The sequence below is a fragment of the Pan troglodytes genome, chromosome 9 (genome assembly GCF_028858775.2).
Source record: "Pan troglodytes isolate AG18354 chromosome 9, NHGRI_mPanTro3-v2.0_pri, whole genome shotgun sequence".
Classification (NCBI taxonomy): Eukaryota; Metazoa; Chordata; class Mammalia; order Primates; family Hominidae; genus Pan; species Pan troglodytes.
In genome coordinates, this window is record NC_072407.2 from 79615044 (window position 1) to 79637302 (window position 22259).

A 22259-nucleotide genomic window follows, 5' to 3' on the forward strand; every position below is an offset into this window, starting at 1 on the left:
AGTGGGCACCAAGAACGCTGCGTCGACCGCGCCCCGCCGGCCCTCCGCCGCCGCGCCCGCCTACAAGGCCCTGAGGGAGACGGCGGAGGGCGAGTGCCCGGCGGGCTCGGCTGACTGTTGGCCCTGCGGCCGGCGCCCTAGGCGGCCTCCCCGCGCCTCCCCGCCTCCTCGGCTCTGGTTCCAACACCCCAGCGCCAAGCCGGGGAGGCGGGGAGGACTTCCTAAGTGTGCCGCTCGGGAGCCTCCCGCTCGTCCCGCCCCGGAGCCTCCCGCTCGTCCCGCCCCGAGGGGCGTGAGGAGGGGAGGGGCTGCGGACTTCGGACTCGGGCCTGGAGACCGCCTCCTACCCAGAGCCGGAGCCCGCAACCCGCTCAGGCGGCGACGGAGCCATGTCGCCGCTGCTGGGGCTCCTGCCCGAGCTGCAGGACAGCTGCACCTCGCTGGGACTGATGCTGTCGGTGGTGCTGCTCATGGGGCTGGCCCGCGTAGTCGCCCGGCAGCAGCTGCACAGGCCGGTGGCCCACGCCTTCGTCCTGGAGTTTCTAGCCACCTTCCAGCTCTGCTGCTGCACCCACGAGCTGCAACTGCTGAGCGAACAGCACCCCGCGCACCCCACCTGGACGCTGACGCTCGTCTACTTCTTCTCGCTTGTGCATGGCCTGACTCTGGTGGGCACGTCCAGCAACCCGTGCGGCGTGATGATGCAGATGATGCTAGGGGGCATGTCCCCCGAGACGGGTGCGGTGAGGCTATTGGCTCAGCTGGTTAGTGCCCTGTGCAGCAGGTACTGCACAAGCGCCTTGTGGAGCTTGGGTCTGACCCAGTATCACGTCAGCGAGAGGAGCTTCGCTTGCAAGAATCCCATCCAAGTCGACTTGCTCAAAGCGGTCATCACAGAGGCCGTCTGCTCCTTTCTCTTCCACAGCGCTCTGCTGCACTTCCAGGAAGTCCGAACCAAGCTTCGTATCCACCTGCTGGCTGCACTCATCACCTTTTTGGTCTATGCAGGTTTGTCATTCTCACCAAATACTTGGCACTTCCAGAGCCTCTATGACATGAGGCTGTAAGTTCTTTACTAAAATACATTTGAAACCGTCTATCCCGCTATGATGTAAATGCTGGTATCCCCGTTATTCTAACCATTTTGCAGCCCGTTCTTAACCAGTAGGGCCGACATATAGAGCCTTCATGCAGTGCTTCTTTGAACACCCAGAGAAAGGAGCCACCTCTGCTGAAACTGAGATACGGTGAGATATTGCCAAGGGTTCAGATATCCTACAAAGGGATTGTTTTAATGGTAGAAAGGAAAGATAACTTATTAACTGCCTCTTTCTTCATGCCAAGGTGGTATAGATCGTTTCGGATACTCTTACTGAAAAATGATCCTGGCTTTACAAAGTTCCTTTCGATTTAAAGCACAAGGCACATGATTGGTTAGTATAAGAGCGGAGGGTAGAAATTTTGTAGTTCCATTTTAGTCCTATAAATGATTTAAAGTCATTTCTTATTTCCTTAATAATTCATTTTGAGTTATGAAATTTCTTATTTCCTTAATACTTCATTTTGAGTTATACATGAACTTTTAAGTGACCTATTAAGAAAAATGTGTTTAAATAACTTGCTTCAAATTAAAGATGCTTTTTAAAATATTACTCTTGAGAAATCTGTTGATTTCTTTTAAACCATTTGTTTACTTTGACAGATCTCAGATGCAGTGGGCAATCTAGTCCTAAGTGGGAGGAGGAAATCCAAAACACAAGTATTTAATGATGAAATGTGTCATTTTAAATGATTACAACAGAATATCTTTATTGGGACTACATCTAAATTATAAAAGACTGTGGAGGCAGAAATAACAACAAAGGAAATTTGTGGTAATAATCTTCTGCCCATTAAAAGTGAAACCATGACTAGAAGCAAACTTCAAGATAAGGACTCCTAAACATGTACTTGAAATGAAATGAAAGCCTTCAGCCGGGCGCGGTGGCTCACACCTGTAATCCCAGCACTTTGGGAGACCGAGGTGGGTGGATCACCTGAGGTCAGGAGTTTGAGACCAGCCTCGCCAACATGGTGAAACCCCGTCTCTACTAAAAATACAAAAAAAATTTAGCCAGGCATGGTGGTGGGCGCCTGTAATCTCAGCTACTCGGGAATCTGAGGCGGGAGAATTGCTGGAACCCGGGAGGCGGAGGTTGCAGTGAGCTGAGATCGCGCCATTTTACTCCAGCCCAGGCGACAACAGTGAGACTCTGTCTCAAAAAAAGAGAAAGCCTTCCCAATCAATTTCCCCTTCTTTAGGTCTAGTACCACTTTTTAAGTAGACATAAATGGAAATAAGTGGTATAGAAGAGTGAAGGGGGCCGGGCACAGTGGCTCACACCTGTCATCCCAACACTTTGGGAGGCCAAGGCGGGTGGATCGCTTGAGCCCAGGCGTTCGAGACTAGCCTGGGCAACATAGAGAAATCCCATCTCTACAAAAAATACAAAAATTAGCCGGGCGTGCTGGTGCGCACTTGTAGTCCCAACTACTTGGGAGGCTAAGGTGGGAGGATCACCCAAGTCCAGGAGGTTGAGGCTGTGGTGAGCTGTGATAGTGCCACTGCACTCCAGCCTGGGTTATAGAGACCCTGTCTGTCTCAAAAGAAAAAAAAAAGAAAAAGAGAAAAAGAGTGACAAGTACAGGCATATTTGAGGGATTGGTGGGTAGTTGCTTATTTATTGAAGTTTTAGATTTTAGCTAAAGCAGAAACATCCCCTGTATATGAACAGAATTGTCACTGCAAAAAGAGTTATGCTATGGTTTAGCTCTTTATTTCTACAATTAAAAGCAGTAAAAACTTTAAAAAGAATTTTTACATCAATAGAACATTAACTACAGTTGGATTTTTCAATACCTATGTTCCTCTTCCCTCTCTTGATTAACCTGAAGTTGATATTCTTTCTGTCTACTTTTAATACATATTTATGATTCCATAGATAATACTGTATATATTAGCCATTCCCTATTTTATCAGTGACAAGAAATTTGAGAGAAGAGACACAGATAATACTTGGAGTTATAGATCCAGTCATAGATATAAGGAAAGTTATTAGAAGTATCTATAAAATATCAACAGATCAAAAACACTACCCTTTTTTTCTTGAAATGAGGGTACTAATTGATGGGGGAGAGGGAGAGTATAAAGGGAACACTAGAGCAGTGTTTCTCTCTGTATTAAAATCACCTGGGGAGCTCTTTAAATGTCCTTGTTCTGGGCCCACAGATTAAAATCCAATTGCTCTGGCAAGGGGCCTAGGCAGCGGTGTATTGTAAAGCTTCACAGGTGATCCCATTATGAAACCAAGGTAAAGAAGCACTGCTTTAGGAGTCTAGACCTGCACTGTGCAATTCAGTAGCCACTAGCTGCATGTGGCTGTTTACGCTTAAATTAACTGAAATTAGATTCAGAGTAGCCACATTTCAAGTGGTCACTTGTCAGATTGTGCTGTAGCTAGTGGGTACAGGATTGGACAGTGCTAGAGTCTGTTTGCATGGGTAGAACAAAATAGACAATTGTTGATTACTATTAGTTACAGAAATTTATAACGCAGTATGATCTTCCCTTTGTTTGTTTTCTGCCAATATAAGGGAGATAAGAATATTCGATTGTCAGCTGTTATAGGCCAAGCATTTTGCAAGGAAATTTATGAGAGTTATCTTAATTAATTCTTACAACAACCCATCGGCCGGGCGCGGTGGCTCACGCCTGTAATCCCAGCACTTTGGGAGGCCGAGGCGGGCAGATCACGAGGTCAGGTGATCGAGACCATCCTGGCTAACACGGTGAAACCCCATCTCTACTAAAAAATACAAAAAAATTAGCCAGGCATGGTGGCGGGTGCCTGTAGTCCCAGCTACTGGGGAGGCTGAGGCAGGAGAATGGCGTGAACCCAGGAGGCGGAGCTTGCAATGAGCCAAGATCGAGTCATTGCACTCCAGCCTGGGAGACAGAGCGAGAGAGCGGGACTCCGTCTCAAAAAAAAAAAAAAAAAAAAACAACCCATTGATGAATACATTCTTCCCATTTTAAGTAAAGTAAGTGAGGCCCAGAAAAGTGAAATGACTTATCTAAGCTTACATAACTAGAATGTGTTAGAACTATGGTTCCAACTGGCACTAAAGCTCATACGGATTCATTATCAGCATTTCCACAGTGTGCTCCTCAAAAGTTAACAAAACTATACACAACTGAATATATTCAGCCATAAAAAGGAATGAAGTTATGATGTATACTACAACATGAATGAACCTCAAAAACAATATGCCAAGCAAAGTAAGCCAGACACAAAAAGACAAATACTGTATGTCTCTGCATATACAAAATATCTAGATTAGGCAACTTCATAGAGACAGAAAGTAGAATAGAGTTACCAGGGACTGTGGGGAGGAGGGAGGAATGGGGACTTATTTTTTAATGGGTACAAAGTTTCTGTTTATGTTATGAAAACCTTTGGAAATGGTGCTGCTGGTGAAACAGCATGGTGAATGTAACACCAATGACTTATACATTTAAAAATGGCTAAAATGGCATACTTTATGGTATATATATATTTCACCATGATTTATACAATTTTTAAGTTACAAAATGATGTTGTTGCCAAATAAATTTGGGAGACACTGGATTAAACAGGTTTTCTAATTTTAAGACTTCATAGAGCCTTTACTATGCTTCTAAGTATTGTGAAACTCCAAGAGGAGGATTTGGAGCACAGTTTTTCAAACTTACGAGATCCTCTTGTCTAGGAGTGTGTAGCAGAAGAGAACATACTTTGGGAAATGCTGCACTAAGTCCCATCTCTCCCTTTTATTTTCTATGGCTATAAGTCATAACTTTGGAACAGAGTTGTTACAAATAGGACTGTCTTGGGACAGTTGGCTAAGTCAGGCATCATTACAAGTTATTATGATATGTCTCTTTTAATCTTCTAGGATACTACAAGTACAGATTTGACAAAGGTGCACCTTGGGAGATTTCTTTAATCACTTGCATTTTGAGGGCACTGAGAAGTCACCAATACAGGGTACATCAAAATAACTTATGTATTTTAGGATTACAGAACATAAGCGTCCAGCAACATAGCCACAGGCTCCTAGGATAGCCAGTGACCAAGTGTCTGTGTATTTATTGATTTAGCACCCCAAATTTTGATGGCACATGGAGCCCCAGTTATGTCATTACCATTTATCGTGTATTAACTGGCTCCCCTAATCGTGTAAAAAAAAAAAAAAAGCTGTGGGATTTATTAACTTATTAGAGCTATAAACTGTTAATCAGATTTCAAGCAAATCTTCCTTACTTTGGATTCTGGAAGAATTTAGTTCAATGAACAGTTTAAGAGAGAGCTGCATTCATTTTTTATGTATAATTAGATATTGAAAAACACCTGGGCCGGGTGTGGTGGCTCACGCCTGTAATCTCAGCACTTTGGGAGGCCGAAGTGGGTGGATGACCTGAGGTCAGGAGTTTGAGACCAGCCTGACCAACATGGAGAAACCCCACCTCTACTAAAAATACAAAATTAGCTGGGCATGCTTGCGCATGCCTGTAATCCCAGCTACTCAGGAGGCAGAGACAGGAGAATCGCTTGAACCTGGGAGGCAGAGGTTGCAGTGAGCTGAGGTCGTGCCATTGCACTCCAGCCTGGGCAACAAGAGCAAAACTCCATCTCAAAAAAAGAAAAAAAGAAAGAAAAACATCTGTTATTTTACACGTCAGTTGTCTTTGTTACCACATACTGCTCATTTCTTTCATAGAATTTTAAATTATATTGTTTTCTGATACAATGCCTGTTTTCCTCTACCAGATGACAAGCTTTGAGTCTGTAGACCACATTTGTTTTATTTGTCATAATATATATCAAGATCTTAGCATAGGACCTGGTACAAAGTAAATGTATTTTTAGAATAAGTGAACGAACTAGCAAATAGTCTGTTTACTCTAAAAATCTGTACAGGAAGAAATAATATGGCCGGGCAGGATGGCTCATGCCTGTAATCCCAGCACTTTGGGAGGCAGAGGCAGGCGGATCACCTGAGGTCGGGAGTTCGAGACCAGCCTGACCAACATGGAGAAACCCTATCTCTACTAAAAATACAAAATTAGCTGGGTATGGTGGTGGGCACCTGTAATCCCAGCTACTTGGGAGGCTGAGGCAGGAGAATCACTTGAACCCGGGAGGTGGAGGTGGGAGGATCCCCTGAGCCCTGGGCGGAGGTTGCTGTGAGCCAAGATCATGCCACTGCACTTCAGCCTGAGCAACAGAGCAAGACTCAGTGTCAAAAAAAAAAAGAGAGAAGGGAACATATATTCTTTTTAAATAGGAGCTATTATCAATTTACAAATGAAAAACACCTTCAAAGGTCCAAAATTTATTTTGTTATGCCAGTATAATATAGTGGTTAAGGCCGGGTGTAGTGGTTCATGCCTATAATCCCAGCACTTTGGGAGACGGAGGCGGGCGGATCACCTGAGTTCAGGAGTCCAAGACCAGCCTGTTGATTCATAATCTGAATCAACATGACCACCCACAGCCTATTCATTATCCTCACTACTCTACTATTCTTTAACCAATTCAACGCCAACATGGTAAAGCCCCATCTCTCCTAAAAATACAAAAATGAGCCTGGCATGGTGGCGGGTGCCTGTAATCCCAGCTGCTTGGGAGGCTGAGGCAGTAGAATTGCTTGAACCTGGGAGGCGGAGGTTGCAGTGAGCTGATATCACACCAGTGCACTCCAGCCTCGGCAACAGAGCGAGACTATGTCTCAATTAAAAAAAATATATATATGTGTGTGTGTGTGTGTGTGTGTGTGTGTGTGTAATGGTTAAGGCCAGGTATGGTGGCTCATGTCTAATCCCAGGACCGGGACGTCAAGACAGGAGGACTGCATGAGGCCAGCAGTTTGAGACCAGTCTGGGCAACATAGCAAGACCCTGTCTCTACAAAAAAATTTTAAAATTAGCCAGGTATGGTGGTGCATGCCTGTAGTCTTAGCTACTTAAGAGGCTGAGACAGTAAGACTGCTTGAGCCCTGAAGTTTGAGGCTGTATTGAGCCATGATTTCATCACTGCATTCCAGCCTGGGTGAAAGAGTGAGATCTTGTTTCAATTTTAAAAAAAAAAGACTGTGCCCTTAGGCTGAATACTTATTTTGGGCCTCACTTTCCTCATCTCTAAAATGAAGAAATTTCATAAGACTAGTATTAGGAATAATAATTCAAGTTTGTAGCATAGTACCTGCCATACACGAAATACTTGGGAAATAATTATTATTTATTATTATTATTTCCCTCTATATTTCTAACAGGCTTCCAGTATAATTTGATCATTTTTGCATATAATTTGATCAGTTTTATTGCTCACAACTCCTTTTGGGATAAATTCAGGAAAATGTAAGTTGTAACTTTTATAACGAAATTTGTCCATTGCAAATAAGTAAAGATTTTGGTACAAATCCCTAGGTGTTCCCCACAACATCTGAGAACAGTCTAATGTCATTCTTCCAGGTTTGTAAGAATAACCACTAATTTGAAAACAGGCCAGGCGCAGTGGCTCATGTCTGTAATCCCAGCACTTTGGGAGGCCGAGGTGGGCGGATCGCTTGAGGCCAGGAGTTCGAGACCAGCCTGGCCAAAATGGCGAAACCCAGTCTCTACTTAAAATACAAAAATTAGCTGGGCATGGTGGCTCGCGCCTGTAGTCTCAGCTACTCAGGAAGCTGAGGTATGAGAATCACTTGAACCCAGGAGGTGGAGGTTGCAGTGAGCTGAGATTGCACCACTGCACTCCAGCCTGGATGACAGAGTGAGAATCTCTCAAGAAAAGAAAAGAAAACAGCTAGCTAGCTAGCTTAGTAACATTAGCATATCAACAGAATACAAACCAGAAATGAAAAGTGGAGTTTGGAGATGCAAACTTTGAAATTATTTGCCCAGTAATGTCCGGGAGTAGAGATTGAATTTGGGGAAAACAAGCAGGCTTGTCATTAGAGAGGTATTTTCTTTTTTTCTTTTTTCTTTTGAGATGGCGTCTCGCTCTGTCACCCAGGCTGGAGTGCAGTGGCGCGACCTCGGCTCACTGCAACCTCCGACCCCCAGGTTCAAGCGATTCTCCTGCCTCAACCTCCCGAGTAGCTGGGATCATAGGTGCGCTGTAATTTTTGTACTTTTAGTAGAGATGGGGTTTCACCATCTTGGCCAGGCTGGTCTTCAACTCCTGACCTTGTGATCCACCCACCTTGGCCTCCCAAAGTGCTGGGATTACAGGCGTGAGCCACCATGTCCAGCCTAGAGAGGTATTTTCAACTCCTGACAATGATATTTTATCAGAGCTCATCAGGGTATGATAACACTCCTTTTGCTTTGCTTACGTGCTCATTAAAATGGGTTCTCTGGAGAGGGAAGACAAATATTCCAGTTACTAGAAAGCTAGCTTCCATTCTAAATTAATAAATAGACCTTCCAGCTTCTACATGGGTGTTATGTGATATTTAACTAGTATTCTTCTGTCACAGAGAATTTTATTCCCTTTAGGAATATTGAGAAACTTTAGTGCCTAAAATTGCCAGATTTGAGACTTAGCCTCTGGCTGTGGTAATTTAACCAAATCCATGCTGTCCTCTGACTCTTGGCAGTGGACTAGCTGGATCTCCCGGTTATACCTCTTCTTCAACATGCATGATTGTCATCTCCCCTTCAAATGTCAATAAATAGTAACGTGTTTTTTGAAGCCATCTTCTGATAGTTCCATGCCTGATGATTCTTTAAAAAATAATTCATTTTTAATTACACAATACGTGATATGTTCTCTATGTAAAAAATTCAAAGACTAAAGTACCTTTTGACTGCCATCCTCCATGCCTCCATGCCTGTTTCCTTTCCTTCCCTGTCTACTCTTCCTTCCACGGTAATCCTTGTCTCTGATGTTTGTGTTACAACCTTCCAAACTGGTTGTTTTTGTTGTTGTTTTGGGGGTTTTTTTTGAGATGGAGTCTTGCTCTGTCGCCCAGGCTGGAGCACAGTGGTGCAATCTTGGCTCACTGCACCCTCTGTCTCGCAGGTTCAAATGATTATCCTGCCTCATCCTCCTGAGTAGCTGGGATTAAAGGCGTCTGCCACCACACCTGGCTAATTTTTTTGTTTGTTTGTTTGAGATGGAGTTTCACTCTTGTTGCCCAGACTGGAGTGCAATGGCACGATCTAGGCTCACTGCAACCTCTGCCTCCCAGGTTCAAGCGATTCTCCTGCCTCAGCCTCCTGAGTAGCTGGGATTACAGGCATGCAGCACCATGCCTGGTTAATTTTGTATTTTTAGTAGAGACAGGGTTTCTCCATGTTGGTCAGGCTGGTCTTGAACTCCCAGCCTCAGGTGATGTGCCCGCCTCAGCCTCCCAAAGTGCTGGGATTACAGGTGTGAGCCACCATGCCTGGCCACACCTGGCTAATTTTTTTTTTCTTTTACCCCCGGAGTAGCTGGGATTATAGGCACCTGCCACCACAGCTGGCTAATTTTTTTTTTATTAATTATTTTTTAAATTATACTTTAAGATCTAGGGTACATGTGCACAACGTGCAGGTTTGTTACATAGGTATACATGTGCCATGTTGGTTTGCTGCACCCATTAACTCATGATTTACATTAGGTATTTCTCCTAATACTATCCCTCTCCCAGCCCCCCACCCCATGACAGGCCCCACACCTGGCTACTTTTTGTATTTTTAGTAGGGGTTTCACCATGTTGCCCAGGCTGGTCTTGAACTCCTGACCTCAAATGATCCACCAGCCTCAGCCTCCCAAAGTGCTGGGATTATAGGCGTGAGGCACCATGCCCAGCCCCAAACTGTGTTTTTATTTTTATTTTTTTGAGACAGGGCTTCACTCTGTCACCCAGGCTGGAGTGCAGTGGTGCAATCAAAACCTCCGCCTCCCCGGCTCACAAGATCCTCCCACCTCAGCCTCCCGAGTAGCTGGGACCACAAGTACATGCCACCATACCCAGGCAATTTTTGTATTTTTTGTAGAGATGGGGGTTTTGCTATGTTGCCCAGGCTAGTCTTGAACTCCTGGACTCAACCAATCCACCCATGTCAGCCTCCCAAAGTGCTGGGATTACAGGCACGAGCCATCAAACCTAGGCCCAAACTCTTTTCATGTGCATTTATTATACATATAGATAAAACCCTACAGGAATAATATATTATTACTGTTATTTACTTATTTATTTTGAGACTGAGACTTGCTCTGTTGCCCAGGCTGGAGTACAGTGGCGTGATCTTGGCTCACTGCAACCTCTGCCTCCTGGGTACAAGCAGTTCTCCTGCCTGAGCCTTCCGAGTAGCTGGGACTACAGGCGCACGCCACCATGCCCAGCTATTTTTTTTTTTTCGTATTTTAGTAGAGGTGGGGTTTTACCGTGTTGCCCAGGCTGGTTGCGAACTCCTGAGCTCAGGCGATACACCCACCTTGCCCTCCTAAAGTGCTGGGATTACAGGTGTGAGCCACTGTGCCCAGCCAGGAATGACATATTATTATATATATTATTGTATATGTGTATACTTGTGTTAACATTAAAAAGTATCATACCTTACTCAGCAGGCTTTATTCCTGATAGCCAAGAGCCGGAAAAAACTACCTGGCTGTCCTTCAAGGGGCAAGTAGTTAAACAAATAGTTGGGGTAGTTGTGGAATGCAGAGAAGTGTTTGGAGATATATATTGGAGGAAGAAAGGGCAAGACACAGTCACAGGTCATTTATGACATGGAAGATACAGGATGAGGAAACAATTTGCTTTTTTTGGTGGTAGTTGTTCAACGATACATCTTGTATATCTACCTATGTTAGTAAAGAGATTTCTCTCATTATTTCAAAACACTGCATGATATTCCAAAGTAATAGTAAATTTGTTAGGGCTGTTTTCCTATGAATGGACATTTAGGTTTTTCCTAGTTCTTTGCTACAATAAACAATCTTGTAGGGCCGGGTGCGGTGGCTCACGCCTGTAATCCCAGCACTTTGGGAGGCCGAGGCAGGTGCATCACGAGGCCGGGAGATCGAGACCATCCTGACTAACATGTTGAAACCCTGTCTGTACTAAAAATACAAAAAATTAGCCGGGCGTGGTGGCGGGCGCCTGTAGTCCCAGCTACTCGGGAGGCTGAGGCAGGAGAATGGTGTGAACCCAGGAGGTGGAGCTTGCAGTGAGCCGAGATCGCGCCACTGCACTCCAGCCTGGGCGACAGAGCGAGACTCCATCTCAAAAAAAAAAAAAAATCTTGTATATGTCTTCTCATACACAAATACCAGTGTTTCTCTAGGACAGTAATTCTGAACTTAGGGACAGTTTTCCCCCCAGGGGACATTTTTGGTTGTTACAATGTGGGGAGAGGGAATAAGCCACTGCCATCTGAGTAGAGGCCAGGGATGCTGCTAAACATACTACGGTGCACAGGACAGCTCACAACAAAGAATTATCCAGTAAGACATTAAAGCCAATGCCATGTTTTTAGCTTTTGTGAACACAGAACCCACACCCGACATGGATTTCTGTATCAGTTAACTATTGCTGTGTAACACACCATTCAAAACTTTTTTTTTTTTTTTTTTTGAGACAGGATCTCACTCTGTCACCCAGGCTGGAGAGCGGTGGCACAATCTCGACTCACTGCAGCCTCAACCTCTGCAGGCTCAGTTTATTCTCCTGCCTTAGCCTCCCAAGTAGCTGGGACCACAGGCATGTGGCACCACAACCAGCTAATTTTTGTATTTCTTACAGAAACGGGGTTTTGCTATGTTGCCTGAGCTCATTACAAACTCCTGGGCTCAACTGATCCACCCGCTTCAGCCTTCCAAGGTGTTAGGATTACAGGCATGAGCCACCATGCCTGGCCCCAAAACTGAGAATAACTTATTTTTCATGATTCTGTGGGTTATAGATGGGCAGTTCCTCTGAGATCTCTCATATAGCTGCATTCAACTGACCAGTGGTGAGGCTGGAAAGCCCAAGGTAGCCTCACTTATATGTCTGGCAGTTGTCAGCTGTCATCTAAGATGCCTCAGTTCTCTTCCGTGTGGCCTTTCATCCTCCAGCAGCCTAGACCAGCAAACTTACATGGTCAGGGCATTCTTCCAAGAGAGCAAAAAGTGGAAGCTGATGGGTTTATTGAGATGTGAACCTAGAATTCACACAGCATCACTCCTATTACATTCAGAATTCCCATAGCCCTACTCTGCTGCATTCTATCTATCAACACAAGTTGCAAAGCCAGCTCATTTTTAAGAGAGGGAAAGTAGACAATGTCTTGCTGGGAGAAGCAGCTACCACTAAGTCACACTGATCAGAACTGCTGTGTGAGGATGAGAAGATTAGGAAGTGAAGTCGTTTGAGTTTTAGGATGGTATAAGACTGATCAGTGGTGTTCATCTTAGATCTAGTGGAAAATCTTCAGTATACCATGGCCTTGAATACTGAAGTAAACTAAGTGAGGGTAATGATTCAGTCCATTTTTATCAATACATGCCTAAAAGTCACAGGTCATTTATATCATCATAGGTCATATTACATTATATTGTAAATGTCTGTGTGAGTCTTTATCTTTCTGCCCATGGTATCTAGTACACAGGAACTCAATAAGTTTTTGTGTAATCAAACTGAAATGACTAGCTGCCAACCAGACAATTCTGTTCACCCTTAGCAGTGGCAGGTTTAACATTCCAGGATTTGACTGTTCAAGAATGATTCCGAAGGTCTATGATATCATTTATAATTGCTGAGTCATGAATATGAATCATGCTGTGAGGCTGGTACACTAGAAAAAACTCTTAGCTATTGAGTGAGCTTAGTTCATTGCTAAATATCTTCATCTCAACACAGCTTCATTGTTCTCGGCCTATTCAAGTGTGAAATCTCAGTAGTGAAATCTTATGAAAGGGCCACTTAATTTCCATGAAAACAGGCTACAATGGTGCATGTCAATAATAAAACTTCTGAAGATCTCAGGATCTATCTCTGTGGCTAAGTAAAAGAGGCAGAGTTGTGTGCCTAAGCTTCCACTTGGAAAAACTGCTGAAAATGTCACTGTCTGAGGGATGCTCTTAGGCTGGACTTTGAAAAGCGAAGACACAGCTCTGTGGAGTACTGCTGGACAGGCATCCAGCCTCCTCTTCCATTCCGTACTTGTGTGGCCAGACTATAGACTCCTAGCCCCATGTCAGAGAAATACCCTGGGTGCAGAGCTGGAACACAAATCCTAAAAAGTAGCCAACAGTTATAATTTGTGCTTATCTCTCATGACTACTCACAGTCCCTTCTTAAGGGCTCTGTTGACAAGTAAAAATAGAACCAATGATAAAGCTTTGGTCTATTGGTCCATTTTACCTTTTCAATACAAAGTTATGCTTGTACTCAAGAGGATCTTGGGTCATTGTATCTATTTAACTGTATTTTCATTTTACTTTTATTATTATTCATTCATTTAAATTGACAAATGTTCAGGGCAGCCAAATCTATTTTATAAAACGGTAGGAATAATAATAGAGCACATTAACTTTCAGTGTCCATTTTATAGTCTATAGGAAAAGCACTGGGTTCAAACTTTAATGTCCTCTGTCTTTTTTTTAATAGTAAGTGGCATATTATGATTTATGATTATAGTCTAAAATATGCCAGGTGATTCTGCAAAGGAAGATCACAGACTAAGAATACCTAAAATAAAAGTCACATTTAGTAACCATTTATTTCCAGTTACAAGGAAATGGAAGATAAATCATTTGAAATCACTCTGCTTAAAATCTGTTACAGGAGGAAGTCTAACAGGAGCTGTATTTAATCCAGCTTTGGCACTTTCGCTACATTTCATGTGTTTTGATGAAGCATTCCCTCAGTTTTTTATAGTATACTGGCTGGCTCCTTCTTTAGGTAAGCATATTTTTATTTAATATGTCTGAAATATTAGGGTATTTTAAAATATGATATGTGTATATCATTGTAACATGTCAATTTCCAAAGCCACAGCAGGCACAAAACAGAAAATGAAAAAGGTAGCTAACATGCCTGAAATAATACTTTGTGTAGTATCCTTTAAAACTGTTAAAGGTAGTCAGTTTCAGATATGCTATCACTTTAAGAAACCTTAGATCTGAGCACCAAAAAAGCAAAGAGTGCTTACTTCCCTTCAAAAATAATCTTTTTTTTTTTTGCTAAAGAAATTTGTTTTTTCACATTTGTGAGCTCCAGATAAAGTATCATTTAGTTCATTTGACTCATTTTGCAGAACAGCATCTCATGAAACAATGAATACCTGTATTAAGTATAGTTTAAAAATTATCCACATTACATTCCTGTTATTTTTATTGTTTTTGTTTTGTTTTTTTTCGAGACAGGGTCTCTCTTTGTCACCCAGGCTTGAGGGCAGTGGCATGATCATAGCCATAGCTCACTGTGCTTGAACTCCTGGGCACAAGCAATCCTCCTGCCTTAGCCTCCTGAGTAGCTGGGATGACAGGCATGTGCCACCACACCTGGCTAATTTTTGTATATTTTGTAGAGATGAGGTCTCGCTATGTTGCTCGGCTACATTCCAGTTACTTCTATTTAGATGAGATATATAAACTCTTTATAAAGATGGGTCAAATAACACACAAAATTATACAATATACAAAAAATTATTATGCATTTCTTTTGCATTACGTATATAAAGTTATCAGCATTTATTGATTTTGTTTAGTCATCTGTTTTAAGCCTGATTATAACTCATAACTGTAAGTGAATATGAAGATGCTTGGCCCTCCATTAATTCACTCTTCTTTTTATCCAGTTAGCATATTGTTTCTTGTTAGTCATTTTCTTTAAAACACACACACACATACACAGAAGGTAACACAGAAGGGAAGTGCCATAACAGGTTTGAATAGTCAATCACACTTTACTCTTCCTGTTTACCTTCCATTCCTCTATCTCACATTAATGTTATTGTTATGCTCAATATCATATTGTTATGCTCAATATTGTTATGCTCAATAATATCTATAGGCCTAAACATGAAGAATATCAGAGAAAAACTGGTTTTAAATGCTAGTAATATAACTTTTGGTCAGTTCTACAGAGTGCTAGTATTTTCCGATAACTTCTTTAAAGAAAAATTTTCTCTGTTTTTAGGCCGGGCGCAGTGGCTCACGCCTGTAATCCCAGCACTTTGGGAGGCCGAGGCGGGCAGATCATGAGGTCAGGGGATTGAGACCATCCTGGCTAACATGGTGAAACCCCGTCTCTACTAAAAATACAAAAAATTAGCTGGTCGTGGTGGCGGGCACCTGTAGTCCCAGCTACTTGGGAGGCTGAGGCAAGAGAATGGTGGGAACCCAGGAGGCGGAGCTTGCAGTGAGCTGAGATCGCACCACTGCATTCCAGCTTGGGCGACAGAGCGAGACTCCATCTCAAAAAATCCGTTTTTAAATTTTAAAGTTAAAAAGGTCACTAATGTAAAGAAGTTAAGAAGTTAACAAACAAGGTCACTAATTGGGCAGGCCTACAGGTAGTTTTTATATGAAAAAATTCCCCCAGTATGTCTGGAGACTAACATATATTAACATGATTTATTTGTTAGCGTGCTCCAACTACTATTGTAACAGTAGGCTAAGGCAAAGGTCCCCAAACCCCAGGCTGCAGACCAGTACAGTCCGTGGCCTGTTAGTAACCAGGCCGCACAGCAGGAGGTGAGTGGCAATCAAGCTTACAAAGCTCCGTCTCCTGTCAGATCAGCGGTGGCATTAGATTCTCATAGGAACGTGAACCTTACTGTGAACTCAGCATGTGAGCAATCTAGGTTACACACTCCTTATGAGAATCTAACTAATGCCTGATGATCCAAGGTGGAACAGTTCCATCCCAAAACCATGCCCCCAGTCCATGGAAAAACTGTCTTCCAGGAAACCGGTCCCTGGTGCTAAAAAGGTTGAGGATCTCTGTGTTAAGGAATTATTTCATCCATTACTTGAAAGAACATTAAAAAGTAGCCAGGTAGGCTGGGTGCAGTGGCTCATGCCTGTAATCCCAGCACTTTGGGAGGCCGAGGTGCGTGGATCACCTCAAGTCAGGAGTTTGAGACCAGCCTGGCCAACTCTACTAAAAATACAAAAATTAGCTGGGTGTGATGATGGGTGCCTGTAATCCCAGCTACTCGGGAGGCTGAGGCAGGAGATTCACCTGAACTCAGGAGGTGGAGGTTGCAGTGAGCCGAGATCGCACTACTGCACTCTAGCCTGGGCAACAGAGCGAGTCTCAAAAAAAAAAAAAAAAAAAGCACAGTGGCACATGCCTATAGTCCCAGCTACTTGGGAGGCTGAGATAGAACTGCTTGAGGCCAGGAGTTCAAGGCCACCTTGGGCAACATAGCAAAACCACATCTAAAAAATAAATTTTTTTAAAAAGGGTCTTTATGGAAGAATTTTAAAAAGGAATCTGAAGTAATGACAATCTCTGTAAAAGGACCTTGATTTTTTCTTAGAACACATTTTCCAGCCAAAGCAGCACTTAATGACTTCCTGGAAGAACATACTAGAAGAAAAGCCTCACGATAGATAAAAAAGGAATGCTAAATCTTCTCCCTTTACAGAGCAGAAAGTGTGATAGGTTGGGGAAAGTGACTATATTCTCTTCATGTTAGTGTGGTACAAACAGGAAGATAACACATTATATGTAGCCAAAACATTTTAAAGAACCACTTACCCCCTAATAATCCGAACATCCCCCCTAACCCCGCCAAAAAAAAGCCGAAATCTCTTACAAATAGAAGTGGAATCAAACTTTTTTTGGTCTGGCTGTGTCACCCAGGCTGGAGTGCAGTGGTGCAATCTTGGCTGCAACCTCTGCCTCGCAGGCGCAAGCGATCCTCCTGTCCCAGCCTCCCAGGTAGCTGGGACTACTGGCGTATGCCCCCACACCCAGCTAAGTTTTGTATTTTTTATAGAAATGGGGTTTCCATAAAACCACACCCAGCTAAGTTTTGTATTTTTTATAGAAACGGGGTTTCTATGTTGCTCAGGCTGGTCTCGAACTCCTGGGCTCAGGTGATCCGCCTGCCTTGGCCTGACAAAGTGCTGAGATTATAGGTGTGAGCCACCATGCTTGGCTGAGATCAAACATTTTCGAATTCATATGATACTTTTTATATTTAGCTTGTTGAAAATATGTATTCCAAGATTCTCAGTTGGTCTAAGGACCCCTACCTTTTAAAATAGACCCAACGTAAAATATTTACTGTATTTTTGGTTTGAAGAGGCATGTTTCTATATTTCTTTCTGAGGTTTATGAATGAGAATAAAGGCATCCTTCAATATATGTAGATAAAAGACATGTATGTGAATAAATGATGATTTTTAGAATACTGCATTCCAGCCTGCCATTGAATTTTGTCATATATTGAAGTTACCTTCCCACTGGAAAAAAAATTGGCTCCAAATGAAATAAAGAAATAAAGCGACACATTATATAACTCTGAAAAGAATGGGAAAAAATAAATTATAAATTAAAAGAATCATTCAAAGAGTTAAGAGATGAGGAGTCCAAAATAAAAATAAAAACAAAAACCCCAAAACAAACACCACTCAACTACCAAAGCTACATTAATTAGGCAGTGCCAGGGTGCCAGGGGAGTGAGACAGAGGAAAGAGTAATCCCAAGGTATCCACCTTCTTTCCTTCTTGACCAAGCAGGAAGCAAACTATTCTTTGGAGTCATAGTCCATATTCTTTCTTGTTTCTCATCACAGCAGAGATAATTATAATTCCTCTAATGGCCCCTGCCATCTTACCAAATTAAAAATTTAGAAATGTGACTATAAGGATGTATATGTGGCCTGGTGTAGTAGTACATGCATGTAGTCTCAGCTACTCGGCAGGATGAGGTAGGAGAATCACTTGAGCCCAGGAAGTTGAGGCTGCAGTGAGCCGAGATCGTACCACTGCACTCCAGCTTGAGTGATGGGAGTGTGACCCTGTCTCAAAAAAAAAAAAAAAAAGTATATAGAATTCTCTAGTTTATACATTTCATACAGTGAAAAGTAGAAAATTCTATTTGCTTCTATGAAACTGCAATTCTATTTTTGGAAAAAGTTTTAAATGTCTTATTTTCTAGTTCTGACTTTATAAAAAATGACAAAAAAATTTGTGGGTCAGTTAACATAGAGGTTGTTTCTGATTTTTTTTTTTTTCATTTAAAGCCTTCGGTTGCAAACAGACTAATCTCTCACAAATATGTTAAGGTATCTAAGTGGTTGCCAAACCTTAAGGTTTTTTGTTGTTGCAAACAAGAGAACATAATTTCAAATGTGCATGTAACAAAACTTGTTTTCAATCTGAATTTAAACTGATCTAGGGCTTTAAGCCTGAATACATTCAGTTTAAGATGAAAAATTAACCACTGCAGATTTACTTTTCAGGATAGTGACTTGAGCCCTTGGCTCACTCTCCTTAGTCCCTATTTCACATTGAAAAATTAACCAAAAGCTACATGCCAGATTTCTCTGTTGTAATTCTCAGAAATGAAGATTACCAATATGTGAATTTTCAAAACATTTTGGGCCGGGTGCAGCAACTTACGCCTGTAATCCTAGCACTTTGGGAGGCCAAGGGGGGTGGATCATGAGTTCGAGACCAGACTGGCCAACATGGTGAAACCCCATCTCTACTAAAAATAAAAAAATTAGCCGAGCATGGTGGCGGGTGCCTGTAATCCCATCTACTCAGGAGGCTGAGGCAGGAGAATCGCTTGAACCTGGCAGGCAGAGGTTGCAGTGAGCCAAGATCACACCACTTCACTCCAGCCTGGGCGAAAGAGCAAAACTCTGTCTCAAAAACAAACAAATAAACAACAATTTTGTATTATATTTCAGATTTAAACTTCCACCATCGACTGAAATTTTGTTTAGATATTTTATTTGCTTGACACATCTCTAAAACCAGTTAATGGTCAGTTAAATAAGGTTGAGATAAAAATGAAAAAACTGTTAATAGTTGAGATTAATGAAAAAAGAGAGACTGGAGAAAGTAACCTAACATTGTTTTTATTTGAACATTCTAAGTGAAAACTCCAAGTGCTTTCAGTTGCTTTATTCTCTAGGTATGTCCCTGGGGCACGGAGGAAAAGGAGAGTGTTACCATTTTAAAGAGGAGAAAATGAAGACCCAAGTCTAGAACTAAAGAGCCAGAACTAAAACTACATCTTTGGATTTAGTTTATCCTTTGAATTCATTGTTTAGATCCTATTGGTTTTACCAAATGCATACTGTGTTTAAGGATTCACAGTTGAAGAAAAAATAATCTGAGAATAATAGATTTAAATCTGATATTAGATTTAAATCTGAGAATATTAGATTTAAATATCTAACATGTTTCACGTAGAATTGATGTAGCCAATTCTTTAAGCATGGCTTTCCAAACATCTAGGTATATAATTGTAATTTTAAAATATACCCACCTAGTGATTATGAACCTCCTTAAAGATTGTCTTTTTATTTTACTGTATTTTGTCTTTCAGGTATATTGTTGATGATTTTGATGTTCAGCTTTTTCCTTCCATGGCTGCATAACAACCATACAATTAATAAAAAGGAATAACTGTTCCAAAGACTCAGACTAACATACAGGACAGTCCAGCTGGATGTGATAAAGATTTTATCACCTCATATGGAAAACACCGGCTGCACTGGATTCATCAGTGTTAACTTCCTTTGAGGAAGCTGCCTTATAGTTTTCATCACTGGGACTTAAAAAAAAATTACTGTGAAAATGAGGTATTCTGTACTTCTCAGTTAAGACTTGTTCTTTGAGTGATGTATTAAATGCTGCTAGAAAAGCCTCATTACATTAAACATAAATCAATCTTAAATGATAATTGTTAACTTTGATGAAAAACGAGTACAGGATGAGAAGGGAAGTAAAGGTGATAGTAAGACCAACGAATTTGTGTATCAAGTGTCACCCAAATGAACAGAATTTTTAACTATAAGTACAACGCGTCAACTTACAGAACTGGGGAGAGGATACTTTCAGCCACCACCTCACAAAATGATACCATCAAGCAGTGTCATCTTTCAACAGGAAAGTTGCTTTTAGAAGTAGAATATATATTCACTCACATGCAAGCGATTTCCTACATTTTAAGTACATTAAAATCTAATACCTAAAATATTTTCTCTAAATAGACAATCTCACTAGCTCCAGCCAAGTGGTTATTCTTTAATAGAATATAATAAAACAAAACACCCATACAAAGTCAGGATTTAAGCTTTTCACATTCTCCTTTGAACCAACAGCTAGCTACCTTATGAAGTAGGGAGGGCATGTATTTTTAATCTCCATTTTACAGATAAGGAAACTAAGCCTAGATGGGTTTGCTGCCCTGGCTTAGATCACATAGAGCCAAATGCCATCTCTAGTCTTCAACTTCAATCCAAAAATTCTTCTCGGTCACGATTATGACTAAAGGGAAATCAAGGGTTCATAGAAACATTAAATACTTTATAATAACGTTAAAACTTGTTTAGAAATTAACTAGTATTTTTTGAGGTTTAAAGAACCTTCCAGTTTTACTATATTAGAAGGCTTCTTTTATTGTATGCGGTCTAATTTTTATTAAAAGTTCAGGCCATGAAAGGTTAAGTATGTATCCCTTCAAAGGAAATTCCATTATCAGAGTTAGAATTGAAAGTAAAGGCTGGGCACGGTAGCTCACGCCTGTAATCCCAACACTTTGAGAGGCCGAGACAGGCGGATCACGAGGTCAAGAGATTGAGACCATCCTGGCCAAGATGGTGAAACCTCATCTCTACTAAAAATATAAAAATTAGCCAGGCATGGTGGCGTGCACCTATAGTCGCAGTTGCCAGGTAATTTAAGTGCTGCTTGGTGACCAGCTTGTAGACAGTCACTCTATTTATACCTGCAGACTGAACAGGTGCAGCCTTTTGCCAAGTCTACCCAACAAGGCAGCCAGCTTTGTATTTTAAAAAGCAGAGTTCGGCCGGGCACAGTGGCTCACGCCTGTAATCCCAGCACTGGGAGGCTGAGGTGGGTGGATCACAAGGTCAGCGATTCGAGACTAGCCTGGCCAAGATGGTGAAACCCTGTCTCCACTAAAGGTAGAAAAATTAGTCAGGCATGTTGGTGGGCGCCTGTAGTCCCAGCTACTCAGGAGGCTGAGGCAGGAGAATCGCTTGAACCTGGGAGGCGGAGGTTGCAGTGAGCCGAGATCGTGCCACTGCACTCCAGCCTGGGCAACAAGAGTGAAACTCCATCTTAAAAAAAAAAAAAAAAGAGTTCACAAATGTGACTAAATGGCCAAATGCAGTCTCTGACTTATTTTATTTGGCCTCACAGTAGTTTTTTTTAAAAAGTCGAAATTAAGTAAAATCCATAGTTCTAGCTGCTCTTAGAAAAACTCCAAAGACCTTGCAATACTAGGCCTGAATTCTGCCATACAACACAAAATAATGGTTGTTCCCTTTAAAATGGTCCCATCTTGCAAACATGAAGCTAAGTTTCACTTACTGTTTCATGGCTGTTTTTCTTATAGGAATATGCCTTTTTACATCTCTAGCATGAGGACTTCTGTGGGTTAAGAAAAATGAGTATTAATTTGTGAAAATGCCTAGCCCTCTGAACTTCCACTGTCAGACTTTGGAGTTTGTGACTTCTGATGACACTGCTACCTCTATAGCCCTCTCAAGTAGTGGCTCTTTTCTCTCCCACACCTAGTATACCACTGTGCCTGGAGGCAGAGTAGATTTCCTTGTCCTCAATGTCCTCATTGGATGCTTGTCCTCATTGGATGCTGCTCATCCATTCTCCTCTGCTTCTTCCATTAAAAACATGTCATCAGTTACCTGGGTACTTGTTGCAGTCTTCTAGTATACAGTCCCCTCAATTTCCCTTTGTTCCTTTCAGATCTTAGTTCCTGTCTCACTCTCTACCACCACCACAGTTATACTTCTTGGTGACAGATACAAAGATGATCCTTCCAGCTGCACGGCCTTGGAGTTCACTGGATCTCTCCTTTGAAAATTTTGTCTTCTACTTTGCCTCAGCTGCAATTTTGGTGGTAACCTTGAACTTACTACCAATAACTGAAATCTTCTATGAACTCAGACACCCTACTCTCTAACCACTGACCCCTTTTCAGCTCAGTCTCTCTAGGACCCCATCTCCAGTGATCCTTTGACC

General features: G+C 42.0%; 1 protein-coding gene across 3 annotated transcripts; it reads left to right on the forward strand.

Annotated features, from left to right (window-relative positions):
• On the forward strand, positions 1-19996 carry AQP11 (aquaporin 11). 3 transcript variants are annotated; one of them, XR_008538098.2, is made up of 6 exons: positions 31-1008; positions 1169-1247; positions 1345-1433; positions 1703-2023; positions 13843-13959; positions 19576-19996. XR_008538098.2 is itself a non-coding variant. In XM_063783299.1 (4 exons), exons 2-4 carry the CDS (start codon positions 390-392, stop codon positions 19653-19655), a joined length of 816 nt encoding a protein of 271 aa, XP_063639369.1. In that variant the 5' UTR covers positions 22-141; positions 208-389; the 3' UTR covers positions 19656-19996. The 3 variants fall into 3 exon arrangements, 2 of the variants coding, with proteins under 2 accessions (XP_001175046.1, XP_063639369.1); XM_063783299.1 differs by lacking the exons at positions 1169-1247; positions 1345-1433; positions 1703-2023 and having other exon boundaries at positions 22-141; positions 208-1008; XM_001175046.7 differs by lacking the exons at positions 1169-1247; positions 1345-1433; positions 1703-2023 and having other exon boundaries at positions 1-1008.
• The last annotated feature ends 2263 nt before the right edge of the window (positions 19997-22259 follow it).

What these genes read in the sequence shown, in the direction of transcription:
- AQP11 (XM_001175046.7), top strand. Translation starts at nt 390, where the DNA reads ATGTCGCCGCTGCTGGGGCTCCTGCCCGAGCTGCAGGACAGCTGCACC. An exon ending in CACCTTTTTGGTCTATGCAG is followed by an intron (nt 1,009 to 13,842) that starts GTTTGTCATTCT and finishes AATCTGTTACAG; the next exon opens with GAGGAAGTCTAACAGGAGCT. An exon ending in CTGGCTGGCTCCTTCTTTAG is followed by an intron (nt 13,960 to 19,575) that starts GTAAGCATATTT and finishes TTTGTCTTTCAG; the next exon opens with GTATATTGTTGATGATTTTG.